At 42.3% G+C, this 26,578-nt stretch overlaps 1 protein-coding gene across 1 annotated transcript; it reads left to right on the forward strand.

Moving 5' to 3' along the window:
• The first annotated feature begins 836 nt into the window (after positions 1–836).
• On the forward strand, positions 837–25,879 carry LOC115462123 (collagen alpha-1(XXIII) chain-like). The gene is made up of 5 exons (XM_030192161.1): positions 837–849; positions 4,367–4,549; positions 11,908–12,015; positions 17,959–18,339; positions 25,677–25,879. The coding sequence occupies exons 1-5, from the start codon at positions 837–839 to the stop codon at positions 25,877–25,879; spliced, it is 888 nt and encodes a 295-aa protein (XP_030048021.1).
• The last annotated feature ends 699 nt before the right edge of the window (positions 25,880–26,578 follow it).

The following is a 26,578-nucleotide window of genomic DNA, read 5'->3' on the forward strand; positions in this document are numbered from 1 at the left end:
TTCTGGAAACAAACACAAATATGTTTTTGAGCCATTCGGTTGTTGTTGCTGTTGTGTAGTGAATGGGACTCCATTCCCTGGCACCATAAATGTTTGCTATTTGGACAATCAAACAGATAAACTCAAAAAACTAGTCCAAAAATTGAATTTCGTGTAAGGGATACAGCAAACACATAAATGTCCCAGTATGACATAAAACTTTCTAACTACACTTTCACATTACTATCATAAATGTTGCTACATCTTCAGCCCTGTCTGGGTCGAGGAACAGAAATTGGGTTTGGAAGTTTAACATTGACCACTATCTTGTAAATCATCAGTCCAGCCATTTTTTGAAATGGATATAGTAGATAGTCAACCAAAGGAGGTTAGCTTGATAAACAACTATGCAACTGAACAAATTACAAACAGGTCAATCTAGCCTTCATTCTTTTAGACCAGCTCTAATGCCCATTATTGCAGCAATAATTTGAACTTATACGGTAAGTAAGCTACCCTTCTCATGGAAGAGGGAATACCAAGAAAACCTCATTTGTCTGAACAGGCCTCCATTGTTCTTTGATTGACATGGAAGGTGCTCTTGTAATTGATCCCAACTCTGTCCTGATTATCTGACCTATTTTCATTGTAACTACAGAAGAAACAGACAATAGTGTTGATTTTGAGAAAAGAAGGTAAATATGGGCAACCACTGAAAAGATTAATAAAACATTTCACAGTGAGCCCATAAAAACTAGAGACTTGTGAGCAGCTCATTAGACTGAATTTAAGAATTAGCAAAAGCAGAGTGCATCACTGTGGAGGTCTACTAGGTCTGCAAAATGTCACTATCATGCATGGGTTTAAGAGGTATGGTTTTTTCATATTTTCTTTTAATTGCGTCTTCATTTTCTTCTGCTTTTTTGTTCCTCTGTTTTAATCTTTCCCCATGATATTTATTCATCTTATAAACTTGCTTCCGATATCAACTGCATAATCCTGTAAATTTTCAGCCTCAGGAATGGACTAACTACATCTTTAAAAAATGAGAAATGTTTATCAATAAACACGTAATTAACCCCAGTTTTTAGGCTATAGGACACGAATTGACTACTCACTTGTCCTTTAGATTGTAAGCTCTTTGAGCAGGGCCTGTCCTTTTATGTTAAATTGTACAGCGCTGCGTAACCCTAGTAGCGTTTTAGTACTGCGTGCAGTTCTGGAGACCGCACCTACGGAAAGATATAAACAGGATGGAGTCGGTCCAGAGAGTAGCTACGAAATTAGTAAGCGGTCTTGAATGCAAAAATTATAGGGACAGGCTTATGAACCTCAACATGTATACGCTGGAAGAAAGGAGGGAGAGAGGAGACATGATAGAAACATTTAAATATCTCAAGAGCATTTATGTACAGGAAGAGAGCCTTTTTCAAATGAAGGAGAGCTCTGGAATGAGGGGGCATATGACAAAGATAAGAGGAAATAGGCTTAGGAGTAACCTAAGGAAGTATTATTTCACAGAAAGGGTGGTGGAGGCGTGGAATGGCCTCCCGGTGGAGGTGGTGGAGTTGTGTTCCAGAACTTAAAAAGGCATAGGATAAGCACGTGGGATCGCTTAGGAACAGGAAGAATTAGCGGTTACAGAGGATAGGCAGACTGGATGGGTCATATGGCCTTTATCTGCCATCATGTTTCTCTGTTTCTATCTAAGCTGTGAAAAAAAATGCATAGTTCCATTCTATGGACCCTATAATACACAAAGCTTTCAAAAATGAAAGTTACCCGTCCAAACTTGTATAGCCTTTGTCTCTGTAATTTGTAACCCCACTTTTGGTACCTTTTTGCACATCGGGTCGCATTTTATTGCATGCAAACATCTTTCTTATTTGTTCCAATACATTTCACAGGTGCTGGGATAAATTTTCATTAAAATTAATCATCTATTTGTCTATGCAAATGGCTTTGAGGTATATTTAGGAATTAAAATTAATGATGCTTAGGATTATAACCTTTTGGCTTGTGCACTGCTAAAAAGTGAAGGGTCACTTATCTCACTTTAGGTACCTGCAGGCTGAAATTTGGTTAGAAGTCCATTAAGGAAGTGATTTCATCAATGAGTGTGTATGTGAAAGAAAATTATTTAAAGAAAAATTAACTTGAAATGGTTGAGGTGACTGAGAGGGGTATTTGAAAGAGCAAACACATGGTGGTAGGTATGCTTTTGGAAGAATGTTTTCAGGGAAAATAGGAGTCTGAGTAATTAAAATAAAATCCTAGAAAAGTGTAAAGTTGCAGAAGGAGTTCTGCTGACAGCCTGGTGATACATTTCTGACCACAGTGAACCTGTCCGTTAAAACTTACCAGGGGAAGGTTTAAGAAACACCAGCTTTCAGCTTCCACAGATAACGCAGTGAGAGGAATTTTAGAGAGAAGTCTTGAATCTTGTTTAAAAAAATCCTTTGGACATTAACCCCTTGTTTACTATGCTGTGCCTAGCGGCAATGCCAACACAGCCCATTCAAAGTGAATGGGCTGTGTCTGCATTAGCGCACGGCAGCCGTTAGCACAGCTTAATAAACAAGGGGGTTAAGAGTCTCAAAGGCCGGAGGCTGTCAGAGCCTTGTGATTTCAGAACTGATCTGATCTCCTGTGTATGTAAAAGGGAAACATGCAGTGCCTGTAACTTGTCATAAGCTGACTGCAAAGCTTTGGTATTCATGGTCTCTGAGTGAGATAGAGAGGAAGGAAGGGAATAATTAAAAGGATAACTTACACTTAGGTAGGTAGGGATTTCCCACCTCATTTTTTTTTCTCTGGGCTAGCTAGTTTCTACAGTTGCGTTAAATGTAGAATGCTGCGTTCGGCACCTAACCCTTACCGTTCAGTGAATCCAGACTGCCCCAATTTGACTGCCACTATCGGACCGACCGTTCACTTGTCTATTAGATTGTAAGCTCTTTGAGCAGGACTGTCTCTCTTTGTTAAATTGTACAGCGCTGCGTAACCCCAGTAGCGCTCTAGAAATGTTAAGTAGTAGTAGTAGTAGATACAAGAACTACCAGGACCAACTGAAGTATACACATTGGTAGGAAGATAGAATCTCTTATTAATTTGGTAAAGTCAGGTTAGTAGATGTGTTGGTGTGAGCATCGCTGGAGGTTCCTGACCGCGGTGACAAGAGGAAGAGGACAAAGGTGCCCAATGTTCAAGAAAGCTCTGGAAAGAGGAAGCAGCGAAGTAACTGGGACAGAATAGATAAAGTGTGCACACTGATATAAACCACAGACATAAAAAGGACTCAAAAGGAGAAGCCTTAGATTAGAAAGAGAGTAAACTTATCTGATCCGGGATTCTGGGTCCTGACATTAAGAGTAGGACTCCTGGAAAACCTGTAAAAAAAAAAAAGAAGAAATTCAAAAGTATCGAGTTGAAAATAAAATAAAGTATTTAGTTTGAGACTAGGGTTGTATGTTAAAGGGAAGAAGCACAAACTACTTATCTGAGCTGCTTCTTTAGAATTTGTTCCTGAGCTGTGGGTTAAAGTGAATTTCTGTAATTTTCTAGGGTTGCCTAATAAATGTTTGTGATCCACTGTGAACCTTTAGTTAGGTAATGTTGAAATAGAAGTGCTTTTTAATGTAATGTAATGAATTGCAAGCATATGTTAGTTGAGCACACTTATTGTAATCTTTGCAAATTTTGACAATTTTGGAATGCATTCAATAACATCCCAATAAATGTTTCCCTGAAAATAAAACACATATTTCTTGTACAACATTCTAGCTGGTGGGAGCTTAATTGGGAAACCTACAAAAATGTAACCGTGACCACCTTAACTTTTAATACACTAGCTGCAACACCTCCTTCCACCACCAGGGTGTTGATACTACCTCCTCCAATAAAGTGTCTAGCATCTGTACCCCCCTCCTCCCTAGATGTTCAGCCTCTTTCAATCCCTCCCCCACAGATGTTCAAGGCCCCATGCTGGCAGTGATGAGTCTTTTTCAATTATATCAGTCCAACTGCCACCCCACCCCCCCAAACTGAGCAGCCCTAGGCAGACGTCTAGTCTACCTAGTGAACATGTAAGCCCTCTCTTGAGGGAGCCACAGGTTGTGCCCCTGTCTAAGCACTTTCATTGTATTGTGTTTAGTTGGAACAATGATAGAAAAATAGGGACCCCCTTTAAATAGATAGGAATGAAGGCTGATGGTGTCATAGTCCTGTGGAAGCTAGCACTAATTGAAATGGAAATCCAAAGAAATAGGATGGAACTGTTGAGCCTAGATAGCCCACCTTATATTTACATTTAATCATTTTTGTCTATTCATCTGAAGCTTGATTGTCTGTGTTCAACTGTGTTCTTTTTTTTTTTTTTAAATTGCAGAAGCTGCATGGGTCTGGATACTGTTTACATTTGCTGTTAAAACAGAAGAAACAAGCATAAGTGATGTTGACCCATATCCTCCAGGGCCTCCGGGGCCTCCAGGCCCACCAGGTCCGCCAGGCCCACCAGGTATACCAGGAAGTATTGGATTTAATGGAGTAAAAGGAGAAAAGGGAGACCCTGGTAAGAAATCATTAGTTCTTAAATATTTAACAGATGATTTTAATCTATGTATTTATAACATGTCTAAAACATCCCCAGAATATGATATTTCTAATGCTGGAGAAAGTCCAGACTAGAATCCCACAGACAGACATGACAAAGAGAATGTGTCAAGTCTGGCATAGTTGACATAGATTACCTTCTTACAAGGAGATAAAAAACAACATTGACTTGCAGGGGTGGATTGACCATTCGGGCAACGAGGCAGTGCCCGAGGACCTAGGGCAGTGGGGGGCCCATTGATAACCTCCCACATGATGCGCATCACATCCACACCCCTTTCTCGACCACAACGCTCCTTCTCTTTCTCTCACCATTTGGCACTCTGCTCCCGTCACAAAACCCCCTCCCCCATCCTGTTTCCTCCATGCAAGAAGGGCAGCACCAGTAGCTACATTGGCCGATGCCGCTGATGCCAGAACTTCTCTCTGCCACGGACTGGAGGAGACCCAATGGTCCTCATTGACCAGGGGCCCAGACCACTCTGTCCACCCCTGTTGACCTGCTATAGCTAAGTACGCATTACATATTCAAAGTGAGTTGTTTCCATGAGCTATGGCTTTGGGATGACACTCTTGAATATAATGATTAATACCTGGCTGTACCAAATCTATTTGGTATATTCTGTTCTGCCTATTCTCTCTTTCAGGAAAGTCAGAGAGAAACCAGGACTGGCTAAATCTGTCTCTGATGACCTGAATCCATCTGGTAACCATGCTGGGGTCCGGCTAATGGTTTTGGCCACTTTCCCCACGTTAGCCCCAGCAACTGCTTCAGCCCTACCTGTAGTACCAGCCCTTTCTCTCTGCATGAGCTCCAGTTTCCTACCCCTATCCTCAGCATCTGTCCAGCATCTCCTCTTTCTCTTCCCTGTCCCTTCCCCTCCCATCCCCTCTACTGCACTGCTAAGTAAGCCTCTGAGACTCAGAAAGATTTCAAGCAATGCTCAGAGGGTCAAATTAGGGACCCTCAGACCATGTGTTTGACACCCCCCCCCTTACTGTGCCTTCTACTTGAAAGAATTCAAAAACATGTAGGAAGGAATCAAATCAAAACTCAATTGACCTTCATACTTTAAACAAGGCCTAGAGGGTGTAACCTGCAAGGAACGACAGGTACAACCCTAACCTAAGGCATTATGGAGTGCATCCTGAAGAGAGCAGAAGGTACAACTCTAACCACCTTATTGGACAGACTTGATGAATCATACAAGCCTTTATCTGCCCTCATTTACTAGATTATTATGCTATTAAGTGCCCCTTTTACCAAGCTGTGGCAAAAGGCGGCCGGCACTGGCATTGACGTGTGTTTTACACGTTCACCGAGGTCCCATTTTACTGCATCTAGTAAAAAGAAAGTCTCACTTTCCTACTGGAAATGGCCACGTGGCAAGTAAAGCACTTGCCGCGTGGCCATTTCGGGGGGGGGGGGGGGAGTCCTTACCGCCACCCATTGAGGTGGCAGTAAGGGCTCCCACGTTAACCTGGCAGTAACCGGGCATCGCACGGCACTGCCTGATTACTGCCGGATACACTCCAGCGCAACAAAAATAAATACATTTTTGTTGCGCTGGAAATGACAGCGCGCTAGGGGTGGGAAGTACCGCCGGGCTGCTGCAGTAGCCCGGCGGTATTTCCTGTATAGCGAGCAGCAAGCCCGCATTGGGCTTACTGCCGCTTAGTAAAAGGAACCCTAAGTGTTCAGTGTCCGTTGTATAGTGCTACTTGAAACTGCAAGCTGTGAGCCCTATGCTTAGCTTGTAGCTTTGTTACGCTGGACTAAAACAGTATAACAGCATGGTAACCAAAAGAGCAGATACAGTCCCTTTCACACTTTTCTGGCATATTATTTTAGGAAAGGTACACTGTCTGACAGAGATTGTGTTTATTTTTAGTCTGCAGTGCAACAGTACATGTGCATTCTGTCTGTCTCTCTGTCTCTGTAAACATTATAGTGTACTATATAGACCATAGGAACCAACTTTTCAAAATGATTGGGGGTGCTGAATTTTTTTTTACAGGTGGTGCATTCCCCCTCTCTCCCCCTCCTCTCCCCCTCTCTCTCCCCCCTCTCCCTCTCTCCGAGTTCCAGGCCTCCCTCCCTCCCTCTGAGTTCCAGGCCCCCCTCCCTCCCTCTCCTCCGAGTGCTAGCCCGACCTGCGCTGCATGCCCTCTTCTCCCAGTCCTCCGCCTGCCCCTCGCCTTCCTCCGTGCCGCCCAGAATTTAAAAGTTCTTACCTCAGGGTCCGGCGGCAGCAGTGAAAGGCGAGCAGGCTCGGCGCTTCAGCTTGCCTTCTCTTCTCTCTCAGCTCTGCCTCTGGTCCCGCCCTCATTTCCTGTTTCCGCAAGGGTGGGGCCAGAGGCAGAACTTATTACCTACACTAGCCTTTCAGTTCAGAACTGTTTATATAATAAGGTACTGTTCCATTTCCAGGAATAATAATAAAAACAATAAAAATAGAAAAATTATTCCTACCTCTCTATCCGCTTAACATAGTGAACATTTTATTGAATAGTCAATGTATCCTGTCCTTCAGTTACCTAATAAGCTTTATACTGTATTCAATATGTGCTTCCTAAATAAAAATGTTTTAATATTATGATGAAATATTTAGTTTCCAAATCTGGCTGCTTGGAAGGAGAACAAATACTCAAAAGTTTTAAAAACTTTTTTATACCTCTAGGATTTTTCCAAGTAGGAGCAACATGATTTGCAAAGCCCAAGAGGATCACAAGCAATTGTAACCAGTTGTATAAATTGGTTTAATGTGTTTACCAGGGTTGCCAGGTGGAAAATTTTTTTCTAGCCCAATCCAGCCCAAAAACCAGTCCAAAACCCGCCCAAACACAAACCCCGCCCCTGACACCCCCACCCCGCATCATCACCCTGCCCCCGCCGTCACCGGCCCCGCCCCCGCCGGCCCCGCCTCCCACGTCACCGGCCCCGCCTCCCCCATCATCGGCCCCGCCTCCCCGTCATCGGCCCCGCCTCCCACGTCATCGGCCCCGCCTCCTACGTCATCAGGCCCGCCTCCCATGTCATCGGCCCGCCCAAAACGTCACTAACCCCGCCCAAAAAAGTCACTAACCCCGCCCCCCGCGGCCGAAAAAGGCAAAAAGCCGCCCGAAAAACCGCACAGAAACCCAAAAAGCCACCCAAAAAACCGCAACCCGCCGCAGGCAAAAATTTCCCGCGGCGGGTCGTGGAAAACCGCCCAATTGGGCGGTAAAACCGCCCACCTGGCAACACTGGTGTTTACCTTACTGCTGAGAGAGCGGGGGGGGGGGGGGGGGGGGAGGGGTTGCTAGAGGTGTCCTGAGTTGCTATGGAAATATTCAGCCAGGAGGACTTCCTGCACATGAGCAGAACATACCATAGAGATTTGCACTGACACCTAAGATTTTAAAAGTGCTAAAATAAGTTTTAAAAGTATTTGCATTAAATCTGATTGAAGAATTTAGGTGTTAGGAGATGGGATTGATATGCTATGTACTCAAATTTGTTTAAATCATATGCAAATTAGTCCGTTTTTGGGAGGTTCTCATTTGCATATTTATGGATAAAAATTGTTAGAAATGTTTACAGCCTTAATGCTAGGACATGACTCTGATCAAAAATGTGGAGTTTGATCCAAAAACGAAGGGCTTATCTAGTGTTTTTGGACTAAAAATTCCCATTAGAGTGTCTATGTTAATCTACATTCAAATAGAGCTCTCTGATTGGCTGAGCAGCTCTTGTTAGAATTCTGCCCCGGAAACTGGAGCAGAGAGAGCAACTGAAGATTTGACTGAGCCAGGACCTGCATTCTGTGAGCTCTGTGTGTAAGAGTTGAAAGAATTGATAAGAGTTGATTGATATATTAAAAGAGTGAATGACTTGGTTGAAGTAAAGCAGGAAATTGAGGAGAGGTTTGTACTAGATTTGAAAGTTTTTGTTCTCTCTCCTGAGGAAAGGATTGTGAGTTTCCAAGTTGATTTGGTCCTAATAGTAAGGATCAGAAATCATTAAACATTTAAGGAAAAAGATTTATTTCTGAAAGAGATTGGTTGAAATTTACAAGTTTGAGGTTTCTCTGCTGAGAGAGGAGTGGATCTATGAATGTGTGTGTGTGTGGATGAGATCCAGCAGTGGGCTTCAAGATCTCAGCAGCTTGGAAGAAACAAAAAGAGTTGCTTTTTAGATAGTCAGGGTGAAGTTATAATAAAGCTACTTAGGAAATTAGAATTGAGGAAATTCAATTTATTTTATTTTTTTCATAGTTTAGCACTCAGTCCAGGTTCCAGTTTCAGGCAGGCTGATATAAAAGACACACACACTGCAGGGAGGCAGTATTTCTCCTTTTATTTTATTTTTAGTTTAAGTTTAGGAAGAAGACAATTTTTAAAGGAGAGATCTCTTGAAGACTGAATCTGCAACTGGAAGTTGAGTCTGCAACTGGACGTTTCCTTCAGCCAAGTACAGAGAGAGACAATTCACATTTTTTTCTGAAACTCCTGTTTACCACACAAGTGAACTGAGATTTTACAGAAAATACACCTAAGGAACATTCCTATTTTGAGTTGGAAACCTTTGAAGTGTTATACTGACTTGTAATTTGGTTAGGAGACTACTAAATGTTTGGTTAGTAAAGAAAGTAGAGTGTATACTGGATCCAGTAGGGAATCAGCAGTTTTACTGGTCTAATCCTGTATAATCTAACTGAAGAGTATTTCTTTCTGTTTACCAGTACAGTTAAATAATTTCATTCCACTTTAATAAATAATTTTTTGTTACATATATAAGTGAGTAGTATCTGGATTTATTGTAAATCAAATTGATTCCATTCCCAGGAATTTATATTCACCTTTATGCATTCATCCGGTATTATCTTTTTAGGATGATGTTTTATTCTATGTTCACTCTGTCTCTAGTGACCTGAGCACAGTTAGTTCCCTCGGCTGGCGCGACTACATATTAGAGGTATTTTGATGAAGTCTTACCACAGACGGGTGACTGTACAATCACTCAAAGAAACTTCACACTAGAAGTGGTGTTTAGAAACCAAAAAGTTTATTTAAAATAGTAAAATAATAGAAAACAGGAAATCCGCTGCAGGTTTTACATAAGTATATAAGTATTGCCATATTGAGACAGACTGAAGGTCCATCAAGTTCAGCATCCTGTTTCCAACAGTAGCTAATCCAGGTCACAAGTACCTGGCAAGATCCCAAAACAGTACAATACATTTTTTGCTGCTTATCCTAGAAATAAGCAGTGGATTTTCCGAAGCCCATTTTAATAATGGTCTATAGACTTTTCCTTTAGGAAGCCATCCAAACCTTTTTTAAACTCTGCTAAGCTTACTGATTTTACTACATTCTCTTGCAATGAATTCCAGAGTTTAATTACACTGAGTGAAGAAATATTTTCTCCAATTCATTTTAAATTTGCTACTTTGTAGCTTCATTGCGTGTCCCCCTAGTCCTAGTAATTATATCTCTTCAAAACAAGGGTCAATATTCAGCAGCAGTGGAGAGGGGTTCTTTTAAAATGCTGACTATGGCATTTAAAATACGTATATTTGACTCTACTATTAGGATATTCAGTGGTGCTGACTATACATGCAGACCATTGATGCCAGCAGATATACATATCTGCAGGGCCGTGCCTAGGGTCTCTGGTGCCCCCCTGCAGACTATCAGTTGGCAGAGCAGGAACAGTCCCCCCTCAGTCTAGCAGAGCAGGAACAGAAGGGAGCAGGCAAGTAAGCCGGACCTCAGGAAAAAATAGCACTGTATGTATCCCTCATTGATAAGTCTCTGACTCTAAAGTTTAGCAATTTCATTAAAGCAAAATGTATTTTCATAACACTTCAAAGATTTCCAACTCAAAATAGGAATGCTAATTCAAAATGTGAGCAAAGTCCTCTTAGTTTCCAAAGATTCTTTTTCTAATCTCCTTTGCACCAAAGGATATAATTCAGATCAAACATTTATCTCTGATTAACTATCTCAGATCAAATATTTATTTCACATCAAATATTAAGGTTTCCTTGCTTAGAGTCACTTAAATCTACCTAGCCTTTATATAGCTTATAGGATTTAAACACTCTTAAACTGAAATTCAACCTTTTCTATTCTTCATAAACTTCAAGTAATCCTGAAATATTCAGATCCTTTTCTCACTAGAGAAACTTCAATCTCCACCAACCTCTTTTCACTCATATTTTCTCATTTACCACATTATCAGGCACTCTTTTATAATTTTAGTCAACACACACAGGAACTCACAGCTGCATGTCTCTCTTGGCCAAACCGACAGTCAGTTGCTGTCTCACTCTGTTCCCTTCCCAGAAGATTTCTAACAGAAGCTGATCATCCAATCAGAGAGCTCTATTTGAATGCAGATTAACATACAGACACTGTAATGGGAATTTTTAGTCAAAAACACTAGATAAACCCTTCGTTTTTGGATCAAACTTCACACTTTTGATCAGAGCCATGACCTAACATTAAGGCTGTAAACATTTCCATCATTTTTTATCCATAAATATGCAAATGAGAACCTCCAAAAAACGGACTAATTTGCATATGATTTAAACAAATCTGAGCATATGACAATCAAGTACAGACTCCCAGCACCTGAATCCTGCAATTAGATTTAATGCAAATACTTTTAAAACTTATTTTTAGCACTTTTAAAATTTCAGGTTCTCTTTAATTTGAATGCTGGTCAAGCTCTGAAGCTCACCCTGAGTGAGAAGTTATCCCCAAACCAAAGACATATATAGCAATCTGGTTGCATTCTTTCAAATAACTTGAAGAGCCTGCCTTATATCTGTCATTAAATTAGTAGCTCTATTGAGATTCCTTCTTACCTGCCCTATCTCCCTCCTCTACTCCTTCCCTTTCTTCTTCTTCCTGTCTTCCACCTTTTCTCCCCTTTCCCTCACGCTCTTGTTTCCTCTTTTCTCCCTCTTCCATTCTTACCATCATACCTCTCCCCCTCTCCCTTAAGCTCTCTCCACTCCGTTCCTTCTTTCCTATCGCTGCTACTATAAATGTGGCCAGTTTTCTGTGCATTTCTTGAATGACAGATACTAGGCATTATTATTTAGAATATGTGTATATCAACTTCTATATGCCTTAAAGGCAAATATAAAGGCCTTTCCCACATCTATGCAGACAAAATTATTGCCTGAATAGAAGGAATTTCTCCTTAACTTCATCCAGCTCTACAGGATATTTATTTCTCCAGTATATTTTGCTGTTATGCTCAATAAACCTATATTGGCTGACTAATCTTTCATGCCTAAATGTACAAACTGTTTTTTTTTCCAGGAAGACCAGGTCTGCAAGGACTACCAGGGCCACAGGGACTACAAGGCAATCCAGGTGTTCAAGGACCAAGAGGACTTCCAGGGAGGAATGGAATAAATGGCCTCCCAGGTAAGATATTTTGACTGTTGATTAGTTCATTGTTTTACAAGTTGTTACAGTTCTTTAAAACAGGATTTCCCAACTTGTCCTGGTGACTTTACTCCACTTGGGTTTTCAGAATATCCACAATAAATATGCATGAGATAAATCTGCATGTATTTGAAACTGAGTATATGCAAAATTTATGTTATGCATATTCATTATAGATATCCTGAAAACCCAACTGGACAGGTTTGGGAAGACCTGCTTTAAAATGTAATTAATATGAATTAAAACACAAAAGAAGGAAAAAATTAAAATGGAAAATTTCTGGCTGCCCATTTTGAGAAACTACAATGCTGCTGATCCTCTCAATGTTTCTCTTTCTTATGGGACAATATACTCCTTTGTTTACTCATGACCTTAGAAAGCAGGCATCGATTTCTTTTTCTCTCTAGGTCCTCCAAGTTCTTGTCTTATCTCTTATGTAGTTAATGTCCCAGTCTAATGCTCAGCCATTTCAGGGAAACAGGAGACTAGTTAGACACACCACAGAACACCTCCACACCACCTTCAAGGGTGACACTTTAAATCCTGGACTGGCTTAAGGGGTGAGCTAGTGAGGCTGCATGAGCAGTTTTCAAGCTCTTCAAACTTTTCCTCACAGGACTTAAGGGCTGACTTTGAAGAGGAAAGCTCTGCCTGGGCCATGCCCGAGCTGTCTTCGATGGTGCTTACTAATTCCTCTACGCCTTTCACCCGGTAACCAAAGTCCACCAGCTGCTGCGATAAGTCCTTGATTAGCCCATCAGACTTACTGTTTAGGGAATTCACTATAGCCTCTGTAATCTGCTGTATGTGTGCCGGTTTAAGTGGTACACTTTCCTTTGTCACATCCGCCATCTTGGGGACTTCTAGCCCCTCAGCCTTTGCTCTCTCTTTATCCTTTTTTCCCAATTTTGCAGCCATCGCAGACAGTGTTTTATTAACAAATTTGTCCATGTGACGTTCCACCACAAGAAATGCTACAGAGTGCATGGTTCCTCCGCAGATTATAGCTAGATTGTGGAGGATTAGTGAGGGCAAAGTATGGAGCTCTTATAAAATTGCAGCTCCTCCATTCAGAACATCTCATGATCCTCTTATTGGGGGATGAAAAAAAAAAGGTTGATTTGCTGTGGACTGAGTGGAGTGTCACACTGAGACTCTAAGTACTCTCAATGCTCCGGATCTCTATTCTGGACCCTTTATCCACTCCCAGCTCAACTGCAGGCAATATGGGATTTATGTGCAGTGTAAGCGTGATCCTCCATGACACCATGACCGGAGGGAGAGAGTGAGAAAATAAATTGTATTTTCCCTGTGACCTGGGTCAGGGATTTCTGCAGACCTGAGCTTGTCAAGGGGCGAGACCTGGGTTACATTAGTTATTGATAAAATTCCTCCCCCAGATTATTCATCGGTACAAGGATAATAAGGGGCTTTTTCACTAAAGGGCATTAAGCCCTTAACATGTGGTTACCGCACGCTAACAGGCTTCCGCAGAACACTTTAATGCATTTTGTGGTAATTTGCCTGTTTGTGCACACTAACTTGCAGGTTACCTATTTTTTAAAACTATTTTGAGGAAGGGGCATATCATGGATGGAGAATAGGTGCTCTCGTATTATCCAGTTAGCATGTTATGATTAGCATGCACTAACTGGATAACGCAGAGTTAAAGCAGGAACACCTAGCAGCTCCTAAACAGGAGGCATTAAGTGCTCCTATGTTAACTGTATGCAGGTTCTCCCTTACCATTCTGGTCTCCTGACTGCGGGGTTCGCTGCTATCTCCAATCCTGTTCAATGTTAGCAGGGCCAGTCTTAGCAAGTGCGGGGCCCTGTGCAGACCAGTTCATGGGGCCCCATCCTAGCCCTGTCCCCACCCTAGCTCCGCCCCCACCCTAGCTCCAGGGCCAGCCACCCCTTCCTCTGAGCTCCAGGGCGGCCAACCCTCCCTCCAAGCCCCTCCGAGCTCCCGGGCCATCCCCTCCAAGCTCCAGAACCATCCCCCTCCCTCCGAGGCCCCTCTCCCTCCAAGCTCCAGGGCCCCCCTCCCTCTGAGCTCCAAGGCCCCCCCTCCCTCCCAGCTCCAAGGCCCCCTCATTCCAAGGCCTCCCTTCCTCCGAGGCCTCCCTCCGAGCTCCAGTTCCCAGTGAGGCTTACCGGCCTGTAGTTTCCAGTTTCTTCCCTATCACCACTTTTGTGAAGAGGGACCACATTCGCTCTTCTCCAATCCCATGGAACCTCTCCTGTCTCCAAGGATTTATTAAACAAATCTTTAAGAGGACCCGCAAGAACCTCTGTGAGTTCCCTCATTATCCTGGGGTGGATCCTGTCCGGTCCCATGGCTTTGTCCACCTTTAGATTTTCAAGTTGTTCATACACACTCTCTTCCGTGAACAGTGCTATATCCACTCCATTCTCATATGTACTTTTGCCAGTCAATCGTGGTCCTTCTCCAGGATTTTCTTCTGTTAAAACAAAACAAAAGTATCTGTTTAGCAAATTTGCTTTTTCTTCATCATTATCTACATAGCGGTTCGCAGCATCTTTCAGTCTCACAATTCCCTTTTTAGTCTTCCTCCTTTCACTAATATACCTGAAGAAATTTTTGTCACCCCTCCTTACATTACTAGCCATTTGTTCTTCTGCTTGCGCTTTCGCCAGACATATCTCTCTCTTGGCTTCTTTCAGTTTCATCCGGTATTCCTCTTCTTGAGTTTTTCTATATTTCAGGAACGCCAACTCTTTAGCCTTTATTTTCTCAGCCACTTGCTTGGAGAACCATATCAGTTTCCTTTTTCTCTTGCTTTTATTTACACTCCTTACATAAAGGTTTGTGGCCATATTTATAGCTTCTTTCAGCCTTGACCACTGTCCTTCCACTTCTCGTGTGTCCTCCCAGCCCATCAGCTCCTTCCTCAGGTATTCCCCCACTTTACTAAAGTCAGCATGCTTGAAATCCAGGACTTTGAGTTTTGAGTGGCCGCCCTCCACTTCAGCTGTCATATCAAACCAAACTGTTTGATGGTCACTGCTGCCCAGATGGGCACCCACTCGGACATTTGACACATTATCCCCATTTGTGAGCACCAGATCCAGTGTTGCTCCCTCCCTCGTGGGTTCCATCACCATTTGTCTGAGCAGAGCACTTTGAAAAGCATCCACGATCTCTCTACATCTTTCCGATTCCGCAGATGGAACCTTCCAATCTACATCTGGCAGATTGAAATCTCCCAGCAACAGCATCTCTCTCTTCTTTCCCAACTTTTGTATATCTGTGATCAGAACTTTATCTAGTTCCTCCGATTTTGTCGGAGGTCTGTAAACAACACCCACATGGACATAGGTTCTATCATCTCTTTTTAAGGTGATCCATATAGTTTTTTCCTTTCCCCAGGCCCCTGTCATTTCAGTCGCTACGATATCATTTCTCACATACAGAGCTACTCCTCCACCTTTACGACCATCTCTATCCTTCCTAAATAGATTATAGCTTGGTATGTTTGCATCCCATTCATGGGAACCATTGAGCCATGTCTCCATGATTGCAACAACGTCTAAGTCTGCCTCCAACATCAGGGCTTGAAGGTCATGTACTTTATTGCTTAGACTGCGAGCATTTGTGATCATCGCTTTCCATCTACATTTCAGTGGAATTTTTATCTTCTGTTTAGTTTTTTGTTTAGTTTCACTTCTTGCTGTGTTGGTAAGAAGTGATTTGCTAAGATTGTTGTTTTCATTGCTTTCTTTTTTACTGTCACATCTTGTCTTTAGCTTTAGCTGGAGGTGAACACTTGAAGTGACCTGCCTCCATATGCTACCCCCGTCTTCTAGTTTAAATGCCTAGAAATATATTTTCTGAATTTCTGCCCAAGGATTTTTTTTCCTGCCACAGTGAGATGCAGCCCATCGTTACAGTATAGTCTTTTGTTTTTCCATGTATTGTCTCATCCTCCTATGTACCTAAATCCTTCTTGGTGACACCAGGCTTTGAGCCAGCTATTGAAATTCTCAGTACTTTGCAATCTTTTCTCTCTCTTTCCAAAGGTAGGTACATAGGCGCCCGGTATAAGAGGCTAGCCTCCCCAGCCACAGCAGGATGGATCAGTTGTTTCTATAGAAATGCTAAATAGTAGTAGTTCTCCCGTGAGTCCCGCTGTTCTGGGGGGTTTAAATAGCAGCAGCTGCAGTGAAAGCCGTCTCTAGCCTTGTGTATAACCAGTTGTAATTTGATTACCTTACTGCTGGGAGAGCAGAGCAGGGGGGTTGGCTGGAGGTGTCCTGGGTTGCCAGGGAGATATTTAACTAGGATGAATTCCTGCACATGAGCACTTCATACCAAAGAGACTTGCACTGACCCCTGAAATTTTAAAAGTGCTAAAAATAAGTTTTAAAAGTATTTGCATTAAATCTAATTGTAGAATTTAGGTGTTAGGAAGTGGGATTGGTATGCTATGTACTCAAATTTGCTCAAGCCATATGCAAATTAGTCCATTTTGGGAGGTTCTCATTTGCATATTTATGGGTAAAAATTGTTGGAAATGTTTACAGCCTTAATGTTAGGGCATGGCTCTGATCAAAAATGTGAACTTTGATCCAAAAACGAAGGGTTTAGCTAGTGTTTTTGACTAAAAATTCCCATTAGAGTGTCTGTATGTTAATCTGCATTCAAATAGAGCTCTCTGATTGGATGAGCAGCTCCTGTTAGAAAATCTGCCCGGGAACAGAGAGGAGAGAATCAATGGGTGGGTGGGTGTGGATGGCTGGAGGGAGGGCAGGGGAGAGGAGAGAATCAATGGGTGGTATGGATGGCTGAAGGGGGGGCAGGGGAGCGAGGACAAGAAATGAAGAAGAAAGGCAGAAAGTAAAGAAATAAATGGAAAGGAAGCCCTGGAAACGGAGTTAAGAGGACAAATAGCAGCAGAATCAGATACTGGGCCAGCGTGATCAGAAAAACAAAGTCACCAGACAACAAAGGTAGAAAAGATCATTTTATTTTCATTATAGTGTTTGGAATATGTCCACTTTGAGAATCAGGTGCTCAACATTAAATGTTTATATTTATTTACTTATGTATGGCATTTTATCCCACATTAAACATGAATTAGGATGTTTTGTGGCTCTACATGAGAATTGTGATATTATGATCCTTGTTTCATATTCTTGATGGTCTGCATTTTCCATATGGGTGGTATATTGGTGTATTAGGTTCTGCCCAGTGTAATATTTATGGTACAGTAAGGTTCTGAGTGTGTTTTTGCACAAAGTTGTGCATAGTGTTTTGCAGTTGAGCGATTGTGGTTAGTATATGCTTTGAGCAACCACTTTATTCTTTGACATATGATACATATCTAATATCTAAATTTAATAAAAGGTATTAATTGTGACTTTTTATTTATTTATTTTTTCTGTGTGTTATCAGACAATTATGGATTTAAGCTCCACCCCTGGCCACACCCCTAACCCCACCCCTTTACCCTCCCCAAACAGTTGGGCCACCAACCACCTATGGTAGGTAGTACTTCAGAGAAAGCTACTGGACAAGTTATTTGTTCCCAGGTGGATAACAACATCAGTGATTGACTCCTTAGTTTCTTCTCTGATTATAGAGATTATTTGCTTGGTACTCCTGGAAGCTGAGAAGCCTGGAAGGCATTTCACTTTGCATGGCCCCTTGAACTGTGTTTCAAAGTTAATCCCTCTGATAATGGAATCCCTTAGTAGCAACAGTTTCCTGGTATGAGTTGTGTATGTGAGAGTCATTTGGATGGTAACAAATGTTTTTTCATGGAGCTAATAGTTTTTCTTGAGGCAATGATTAATTTTTTTTAAATTTCTTCTGTTCTTAAGACAGACTGACTAAAATATTTTATACAATGCTAAAAATATTTTGGAGTTAGTTAATTCATTTAACTCTTTCTTCTAGGAACCAAAGGACAAAAGGGTGAACAAGGTTTCAGAGGAGAAATGGGACCAAGAGGTTTTGACGGAGTTCCAGGTCTTAATGGAGAACCAGGTTTAAAGGGAGATCCAGGTGAAAAAGGAGAAGAAGGAGTGAAAGGAGACAAAGGAGAGAGAGGAGACAAAGGAGAAACAGGTCAAAAAGGAGAAAAAGGCGATAAATGTGAAAAAGGAGAGAAAGGAGAGAAAGGAGACAAATGTACGAAAGGTGATAAGAGCACCACAGCAGGTACAACTATAAGCAGTAGTACTTTCAGTAAAGGGCAGCATGACAGCTATTGGACAAAACCACCCCGCAGCAGTATCACAACCAAAGGAACCACTCCAGTAGGTACAACTCCAGCAGGTACAACTATAAGCAGTAGTACTTTCAGTAAAGGGCAGCATGATAGCTATTGGACAAAACCATCTCGCGGCAGTACCACAACCAAAGGAACCACTCCAGTCACCAGAGGTGGATCTTGGGGCACAACGTAACATGATGCCATATATAAACGCAGCATTCTAATTTTCTGCTACATGAAATAAGATTTCCTGTTTCACGCATACACACCATCATTTCCTGTTTAATCACATAGCATATTATATTGCAGAAGATTGTTGAAGAGACACTCTTCTTATTTTTGAAATTCTTGAAGAAAATAAATCTACAAATCATCATTTATATTACTCTGAAATCAGTTTGATTATAGTAAATGCATCTTTTTACCAAACTGCACAGGACTGTATCCAGTTGAAAATACCTGCATTTTCCAATTCTCATTCCTTATAGGCTCATGTTTTAAATGAACAGTGCCAATGCACACTCCCTTTTGTGGTGAACACGGTCACAATTTTATGAAATGCATGGCAAAAAATTAAACAAAACGGATTAACAAACCACAGTAACACTACAGTGCATTACACCTATCATTCCAATTTTTGTTTCAAATTTCTTTTATTGTGTTTCTAGTGACAAATACAAAGAACGTCCATTCAGGAGGCATACATTTACCACATTTTAAATTCTGTCTCTGGTGTGCTAGTTTAAAGTCATGATTCTATTGGTGGAATAAAAATTCTGAAGTTCATTGGGTTCGAGCTGAGGCATCACTAGCTCAAAAATTTAGTAGAGATGTGGTGAATGCCCTTTTCCTATCCCTAAAGAGCCATGAAAAACGGCATACGTTTGCACAGATGTTAATAGTAAGGGTTTTCAAAAATACAATACCTTATCAGAAAAATTCAATTTATCACTGAGTCTATATAGATGCTTCCAACTATGATAATTGTTGTTTCAATCCCAATGATTCTGAGGTTTTAGTAGAAATCCATTATGCCAGCAGAAAGGTTTTTTTGAGCAAATTAGGGTAAAAAGTATAATTAATAAGTTTTACATTCATTGTTCTCACTAACTTTTCTTATATACTACTTCCAAACCTGAAAGCTATTGAAGTGGTGTATATTCAGGTAGGTATTTTTCTGCCCTTGCTTATAATCTAAGGGGGTCTTTTACAAAGGTGCACTAGCATTTTTAGCACACGCTAACCATGTAGACACCCATAATATTTCTATGGGCATCTACATGGTTAGCGTGTGCTAATTTTTAGCGCACACAAAAAAATGATAGCACACCTTTGTAAAAGGAGTCCTAAGTATGTACAAAAGGTGTTGGAGAATATGACTAGCCCATGATCACAAGGAGCTTCAGAAGGATTTGAACTGGGTTTCCCTGGTTCTCAGCCTGCTGCTCTATCCATTAGGCAGAGATGGGTTTGTTCCTTTTTAAAAAATACTTAAGTAAAAAGTAAAAGTACTGGCTTTAAAAGTAGAAAGTCATATCCCCCCCCAAAATACTCAAGTAAAAGTAATAAAATGCAGCTCTTAAAACTACTTTTTTTTACTACAAAGTAAAAAGTATTCTTAACAAGTTGGACCACAGAATCTAGTATGATTACAAGCTAACTTCCAGGGGGGCACACAAGGTCCTTTCTAGAAAAAAACAACACCCTGAACATTGCAGTGGGCAGAAGAACATTAATACACCTGTTGGAAAGCAAAGCAAGATCAGTCCTACAAAGACACTTGGGGCCCTGTTTACTAAGCTGTGCTGTAGGCGCACTAACGCTAGAGGCACCCATAGGAATATATGGGTATCTCTAGCATTAGCGTGTGTTAATTTTTAGCATGCGCTAAAAAGTTAGCATGCCTACAGTATGGCTTAGTAAACAGGGCCCTTAATGCTAACAGAATACCCTGCCTTTTCCACACATGAACAGGGGTAGCCTATCATGAAATATAGAATAAGTAATCACAAACTAAAAACAGAAATATGTAGACAAAAACTGAACTCCAAGAAGCCATACTCTGCATACAGTACAAAACCAACAAAACAGAAACGGTGACAAATGTAAAATTCAAAAACTTACATATTCTAATTGCTTGAGCACCTCCAATATTGAGGAAACCCTTTGGCGTGCCCGAGGTGTCCTGCAGAGGCCAAATCTGACCCAGCTCCCCCAACTAGAAACTCACACTCACTCCCTCTGTTGTAACAGAAATGCATTTTCTTTCATCCATACTTCCCTCCTTGTATAACATATCCACCTTACCAATCTTTTTTACAGCCCCCATCCCTGCATCCACACTCCATCCACCTTTTTATAGCCCCCCTCCCTGCATGCACAGCCATGATCCACTTTTTTACAGCCCTCCCTCCACCCCTCCACAGCCATGATCCACTTTTTATAGCCCTTCCTCCCTCCTTGCATCTACAGTCACGATCCACCTTTTTTACAGCCCTCTGTCAACCCCCTCCACAAACATGATCCACCTTTTTTACAGCCCTCCCTCCCTGCCTGCATTCACAGCCATGATCCACCTTTTTTACAGCCCTCCCTCCCTGCCTGCATTCACAGCCATGATTCACCATTTTACAGCCCTACCTCCAGTGGTGTAGCCAGACCTGAGATTTTGGGTGGGCCCAGAGCTAATATGGGTGGGCACTATAAATATAATAGTGCCCAGACCCCAGCTAGCCTTAATTTAATTAAAAAAAATTACATGATGATTATAATGAAAAAAAAAAAAAGCATTTACAATTTTATTACCTGCTGGCTGCTGCTGGGCTGGGCTGGGCTGCTGGCAGCATTTAGCTGCTGCTTACCTTGGCACTGGCAGTAAAGTTATGGAGACAGACACTACTGCTGAAACTTCTGGAGTGATCCCTTGCGAACTTCCAGGTCCTCCGAAGCCAATTCCCATGTCCAGGGCCAGGCTGAGGCTCACCTCGCACAGTGCACGTGTGCACGTCCAGTCATTAGCGCTGCTGCTACTACCGCTACCGCCGTGTAGGATCCGGATGGAATCATGATGGGAAACTACGACGTGGCGCGCTGCCTGCGCAGCCCTGCAGTGCATTCCCGAAGGTAGGCGCCGGCGGGCTGATGTTTGGAGCCTACCCTGGAGACCTAAGCGGATGCCTGGCTACCCGCGATGGGGCTGCTGCTGCTGCAGACTGCAGCAGTGTGTGTGTGCGCTTGGGTGGTGGTGGTGGGCAGGCGGCGGGCCTGAGCGAAATCGGGCTGGAATGGATTCCTCCGTCGTCGTGCCGTGCTGCTACTCCTGCAACTGTGTGCGCTTCGGTGGGCGGGCCTGGGCCCACCCAGGCCCACCCGTAGCTACGCCCCTGCTTACCTCCACCTATTTTAGTCCCCCCCTGCACCCACATAACAATTCATCTGCCCTTGCCCCCTGCCTGAACCTCAGGATGCCCTCCCTGAACCTACCTTAAGGCGCCCTAGTGGTCTAGTGGCCTCGTTAGGGCAGAAAAGAACCCCACTCTTTCCTGCCCGCTGCTGCTACTTCTGCCACTCTGTGGAATTCTTGAGAGGCTGCTTGAAGTCTAGGTAGCCATTTTGAAGAAGTCACAGCAGCGGCAGTGAGCACAAAATAGTTGGATTCTTTACTGCCCTGAAGAGGCCACTAGATCACCATGGCACCTTAAGGTAGGGGGGGGGGGGGCAAACCAGTCCACACAGTAGCTCAGCCCATGTAAGCCAGCCAACCAATAGCCAATCCAGTCCAGCCCATGCAATAGCCATCCAGCCAATAGCCAGCCTAACCAAGGAGGTTTAATTACAGCCCACGCAATTGCCAGCCAGCCAGCCATGGGAAGGAGGGAAGGGTTGATGCTAAAGTGATGTCAGATGCTAGCTTGCAGCTGATTGGGCCCAAGCTTCTGGTCACAGCTCAGTTGTTTTTGGGACCAGAAATTCAGGCCCAATCAGTTGCAAGATGGAAAATACTTAAAAAAATCTTTCTTAACTTGTACTTCGTTACTAAGTACAAAAGTACAGCTTATTTGTAACAAGTTACAAGTAAAACGTATTGGAAAAACAATTTTACCAGTTACAAGTAAAAGTACTGCCACTTGTACTTAAGTACTGTAGCAAAGTGCAAGTACTTTGTTACTTCCCATCTCTGCTATTAGGCTACCCTTCCACTCAGCATCCCTATCAAGATAGATGGCAAAGGGATCTAGGAATTCTACACAGAGAATCCTTCTGGAAGATATTATGGGTAACTTTTTTCAAATATACAATTAACAATGCAGGTGTGAATTCTCTTCAGAGATTACATCACCCTAGTACATCTTAAGAAAACTCTGATCATTGTTGGACGAAGTATGGTCAAACTAGTTCCTTCTTTCATCTTTGGTGGGAATGCCCCTACATTCAACAATTTTAGAAACAAATATGGTCTAATCTGCAACACTTTACAGAGTTCGATATACCATACACATCAACTACCTTTTTATTGTATGCTGTTGTATTAACAATTATGTCTCACATATATATATATGTGTGGTTAGTGGTTTATTATTAGCAGCTAAATTTTCAAAATAAGAACAACACCCTTTTCCATCTACTATGGAGTGGCTGGACAAAGTCTGGATAATCTATAAAATGGAAAAATTGAATGCTGTGATATAAAATTGCAAAACAAAATTTGATCCATGTATACTATGGATAAATAAACATAATTAAGATACAAGTTTCATTTGGATATAATTGAGATCTCTTTTTCTTAATATCTTTACTATATTGATATTTTTTGCCTAAATAAAACCTGGACTTATGAATTATTTGAGAGGAGAGGATTTGAATGATTTATATACATATCTGAAATAAAGACAAATGCAGATTACTATTTGTTAAAAATGTACATTTATTAGAGAGTCCTTTTACTAAATAGCGCTAAAAAGTGGCCTGTGTTAATTTTAGCACGTGGGTTCCTACACACTGAGGCCACTTTTAGTGAGGCAGTAAAACGGCAGCAATTTCTATTTTTCCCTTAATGGCCACACACTAATTTCCCAGTTAGCGCATAGCCCAGTAGTGTAGCCAGACCTCAGTTATTGGGTGGGCCAGAGAGTGAACTGAGTGGGCATGACCCGCATTTTCTCTCTGCCTGCTACTCCTCCTCACCTGTGCCTGCCCCCACAGCATTAAAAATAAATACCTTGGCTGGCGGAGATTCCCGGGCCCTGCCAGCTGAAGAATCCCAAGCAGTCTCATCCTGGCAGTTCTTAGCAGCCCATTTGTAGCCGCCGACACCAGCACTGCCCCACTTCATGCCCCCTCACATGCTCAGTTCAACTAGCATGCCCCAAGCACAAATGCACGGGGATGCCAACTGAACTGTGCATGCTTGGGGGGGGGGGGGGTGGTGGGGTGGTGAGAGTGCTTGTGTCAGCAGCTGAAAATGTGCCGCTGATTGCTCTGGGGATGAGACTGACAGGGAAGGAAACTCTAATGATGTGCGCTGCCACTGCGTGAGCCCGATGCAAAACTGGGTGGGCCCCTGCCCACCCGGGCCCACCTGTTGCTATGCCACTGGCATAGCTATTAGCGTGTGAGCCCTTACTGCCACTTAGTTACTAGGTGGTAAGAGCACACGTGGGATTGGCATGTTTCGATCCCAGAACTACCGCAGGATGCCTGAGCGCATCCCACAGTAGTGCCTTTTTAGCCTGCGGTAAGCATGCATTAGTGCTTACCACCGCTTTGTAAAAGGGTCCCTTAATTTCTATAACAGTTCCTGAATGGACATTTCAGTTCTAAATAAGAGGAAATGGATGGAGAAGTATAGTTTGGGGATGCATTCCAACGTAGGTTTTATAGGTGTGGGTGTGGGAAGGAGTGTGGTTGAGGTGTGTTTAATAATGAATTAGAGTAAGTAGGAGGGAGAGGTATGTTTAACAAGGAATTAGAGCAATGGTTTTCACTAATTTTTAAGAGAGGGCCACTTTGGCTCCAAAGTAGCTGAATGAGAGCCGACAAACTACTTTCCATGGAATCCATGCAGGGCTGTGATGCTGCTAACTAGAGTCTGTCAATGACATTATATCCCTAATAGTCTCTCTCTCACTGTCTCTCTCTCAACATTCCTTGCCCTGTGCCTCCACTCTAGCTATCTGTCAGACTCTCCCTACCCTGTACCTCTGACAGGACATGCTAGCTGTTGTATAAGTCTCTATGATCTCTTAAAGGAGCTGGAGGATGTATTGGTGTAGAATACCTCACTTCCTGCTGTTGCTATATTAAAAGCTAATAAAGCCAGTTGTTGAGTTCATTTAACCAGGCTAGGAATATATTATATCAATATATTATAGTAACACCAGTCTCTCTCAAACCCCCTCACCATGTGCCACCACCACTCTCTCCTCTGTCCCTCCCACCACAGTATCACTAGTATTCCACATTTTGGTTCTCACCCCTTCCATCAGCACTTTTAAATGTTTATTTCCAACAGGTTACAAGGGGGAAGAAGGGGTGAGAGAAGGGGGGATTTATAGGGGGGGGGGGGGAAGCAGGGAACAAGTAAAAGAACAACATAAAAAAATTTATCAGCACCTTTTACATCTAGAATTGTACATGGCATAATAAAGAGTTATGTGCTCTGGACTCCCAAGGGCTTTCAGGAGTACTTATTTACTTTTGTGAAAACAAAGAAAACTACACCAAGAGGAGCAAAATAGGGAAAAAGTCACTCTTAAGAAGCTGGCAAGTATATCTGAGGAGACAAATTGTTTGAAAAAGAATTTATACACAATTAATTTAGTTAAACATAAAGGGGGTAGTTCTAGAAGCTGGCACTAAACAAAGGCTTCCTTTAACTGCTGGTATAACTGATGTTATGGTAAACTGTAAAACAGCAACTTTAAATGTTAATCTAAACTAGACTCTAAAACAGCTTTTATATGAAGCTCTAACAGACTTTAAATGCTAAACTATTCTCTAAACTGCCTTTGCTAAACAGAATCAATTTGGAGAAGTAGGAGTAAGCTCCAAAATGCAACCTTGGCCCTCAGGACCCTCTTCTGAAATCTAGGCACTGCTCTTCTGAGCCATGACTTCCACAGGAAAGGTTACTTTCAACCAAATCTTAGTCCTCCTGGCCCAAGGATCATTTTCTAAGAAGTCCAGCAATTCACAAGTTCCAACTGCTGTCATGGAAGGGAGAGCAGGGACAAACATCTCTTTTTTTCTTTTCTCTTGACTAGTTTGATACTAAAACCCAAATCCCTGAAGTCCCAAAACTTTACTCAGTTCCAAACCAATGAAGCTATTTTTGGTCGTTTCCTCCAAATGAACCAAATAGTTATGGGTCATGAATGATCAAAACTCCATTTGTTTTCAGCAGTCATAGTACATGGAGCCAGGAAAATGGAGCTAGTGTTTGCTCAATATAAATACAATGTTGGACCTGTAGGGGCTGAGGCTAGAGATATGAAGCAGAAGACACAGAAGCTGCACATTCAGTGTAAGAAGCCAGTGGATAGTTACCATTTGGACAGCATAATCCTTGGAGATACCCACTGGACCAGCATTTGTGGTTTCTAATCAAGAACACACCACATGATGGTCTGGTGATGGTGATGGGGCATGTCTTTCCTTCTGCTGCCCAGGAGATAACAATCCAGTGGTTTCCACCTTGCATGTTTAATTTTCATGGCTTCAGCTGTAAGTCTCCATGCTCTTCAGAGGTCTACAGGTTTGATCCCTAGTAAGCCTGATAATCAGCACAGTGGAGGTATTTTGGGAAACGTTTTGACAAGCAGCCAAACAAGCCAATCCTAGCCGCCTCACTTCCAAATTCTATGGCTCATGATATCATCATGAATTTCAGTGGGAGAGAAGGGAAGGGAAATGGGACTTGATATACCGCCTTTCTGAGGTTTTTGCAACTACATTCAAAGTGGTTTACATATATTCAGGTACTTATTTTGTACCAGGGGCAATGGAGGGTTAAGTGACTTGCCCAGAGTCACACGGAGCGGCAGTAGGAATTGAACTCAGTTCCCCAGGATCAAAGTCCACTGCACTAACCATTAGGCTACTCCTCCACTTGTGTGGAGAAGCTTGTGTTCAGATGAAGTAGGCTTCAGAGGCAAAAAGGGTAAATATTATCAGGCTTAGAGATGGAGAGAAAACAAGGAGTGCATACAGGGCTCAGGTAGAGGAGGTAAGCACTTAGAACTCAATTCTAGAAATGGTGCCCAAATTTGGGTGCCGATAAAAACCAGTGCTAAGTGTAATTCT

The sequence above is a fragment of the Microcaecilia unicolor genome, chromosome 2 (assembly GCF_901765095.1).
Source record: "Microcaecilia unicolor chromosome 2, aMicUni1.1, whole genome shotgun sequence".
Taxonomy (NCBI): Eukaryota; Metazoa; Chordata; class Amphibia; order Gymnophiona; family Siphonopidae; genus Microcaecilia; species Microcaecilia unicolor.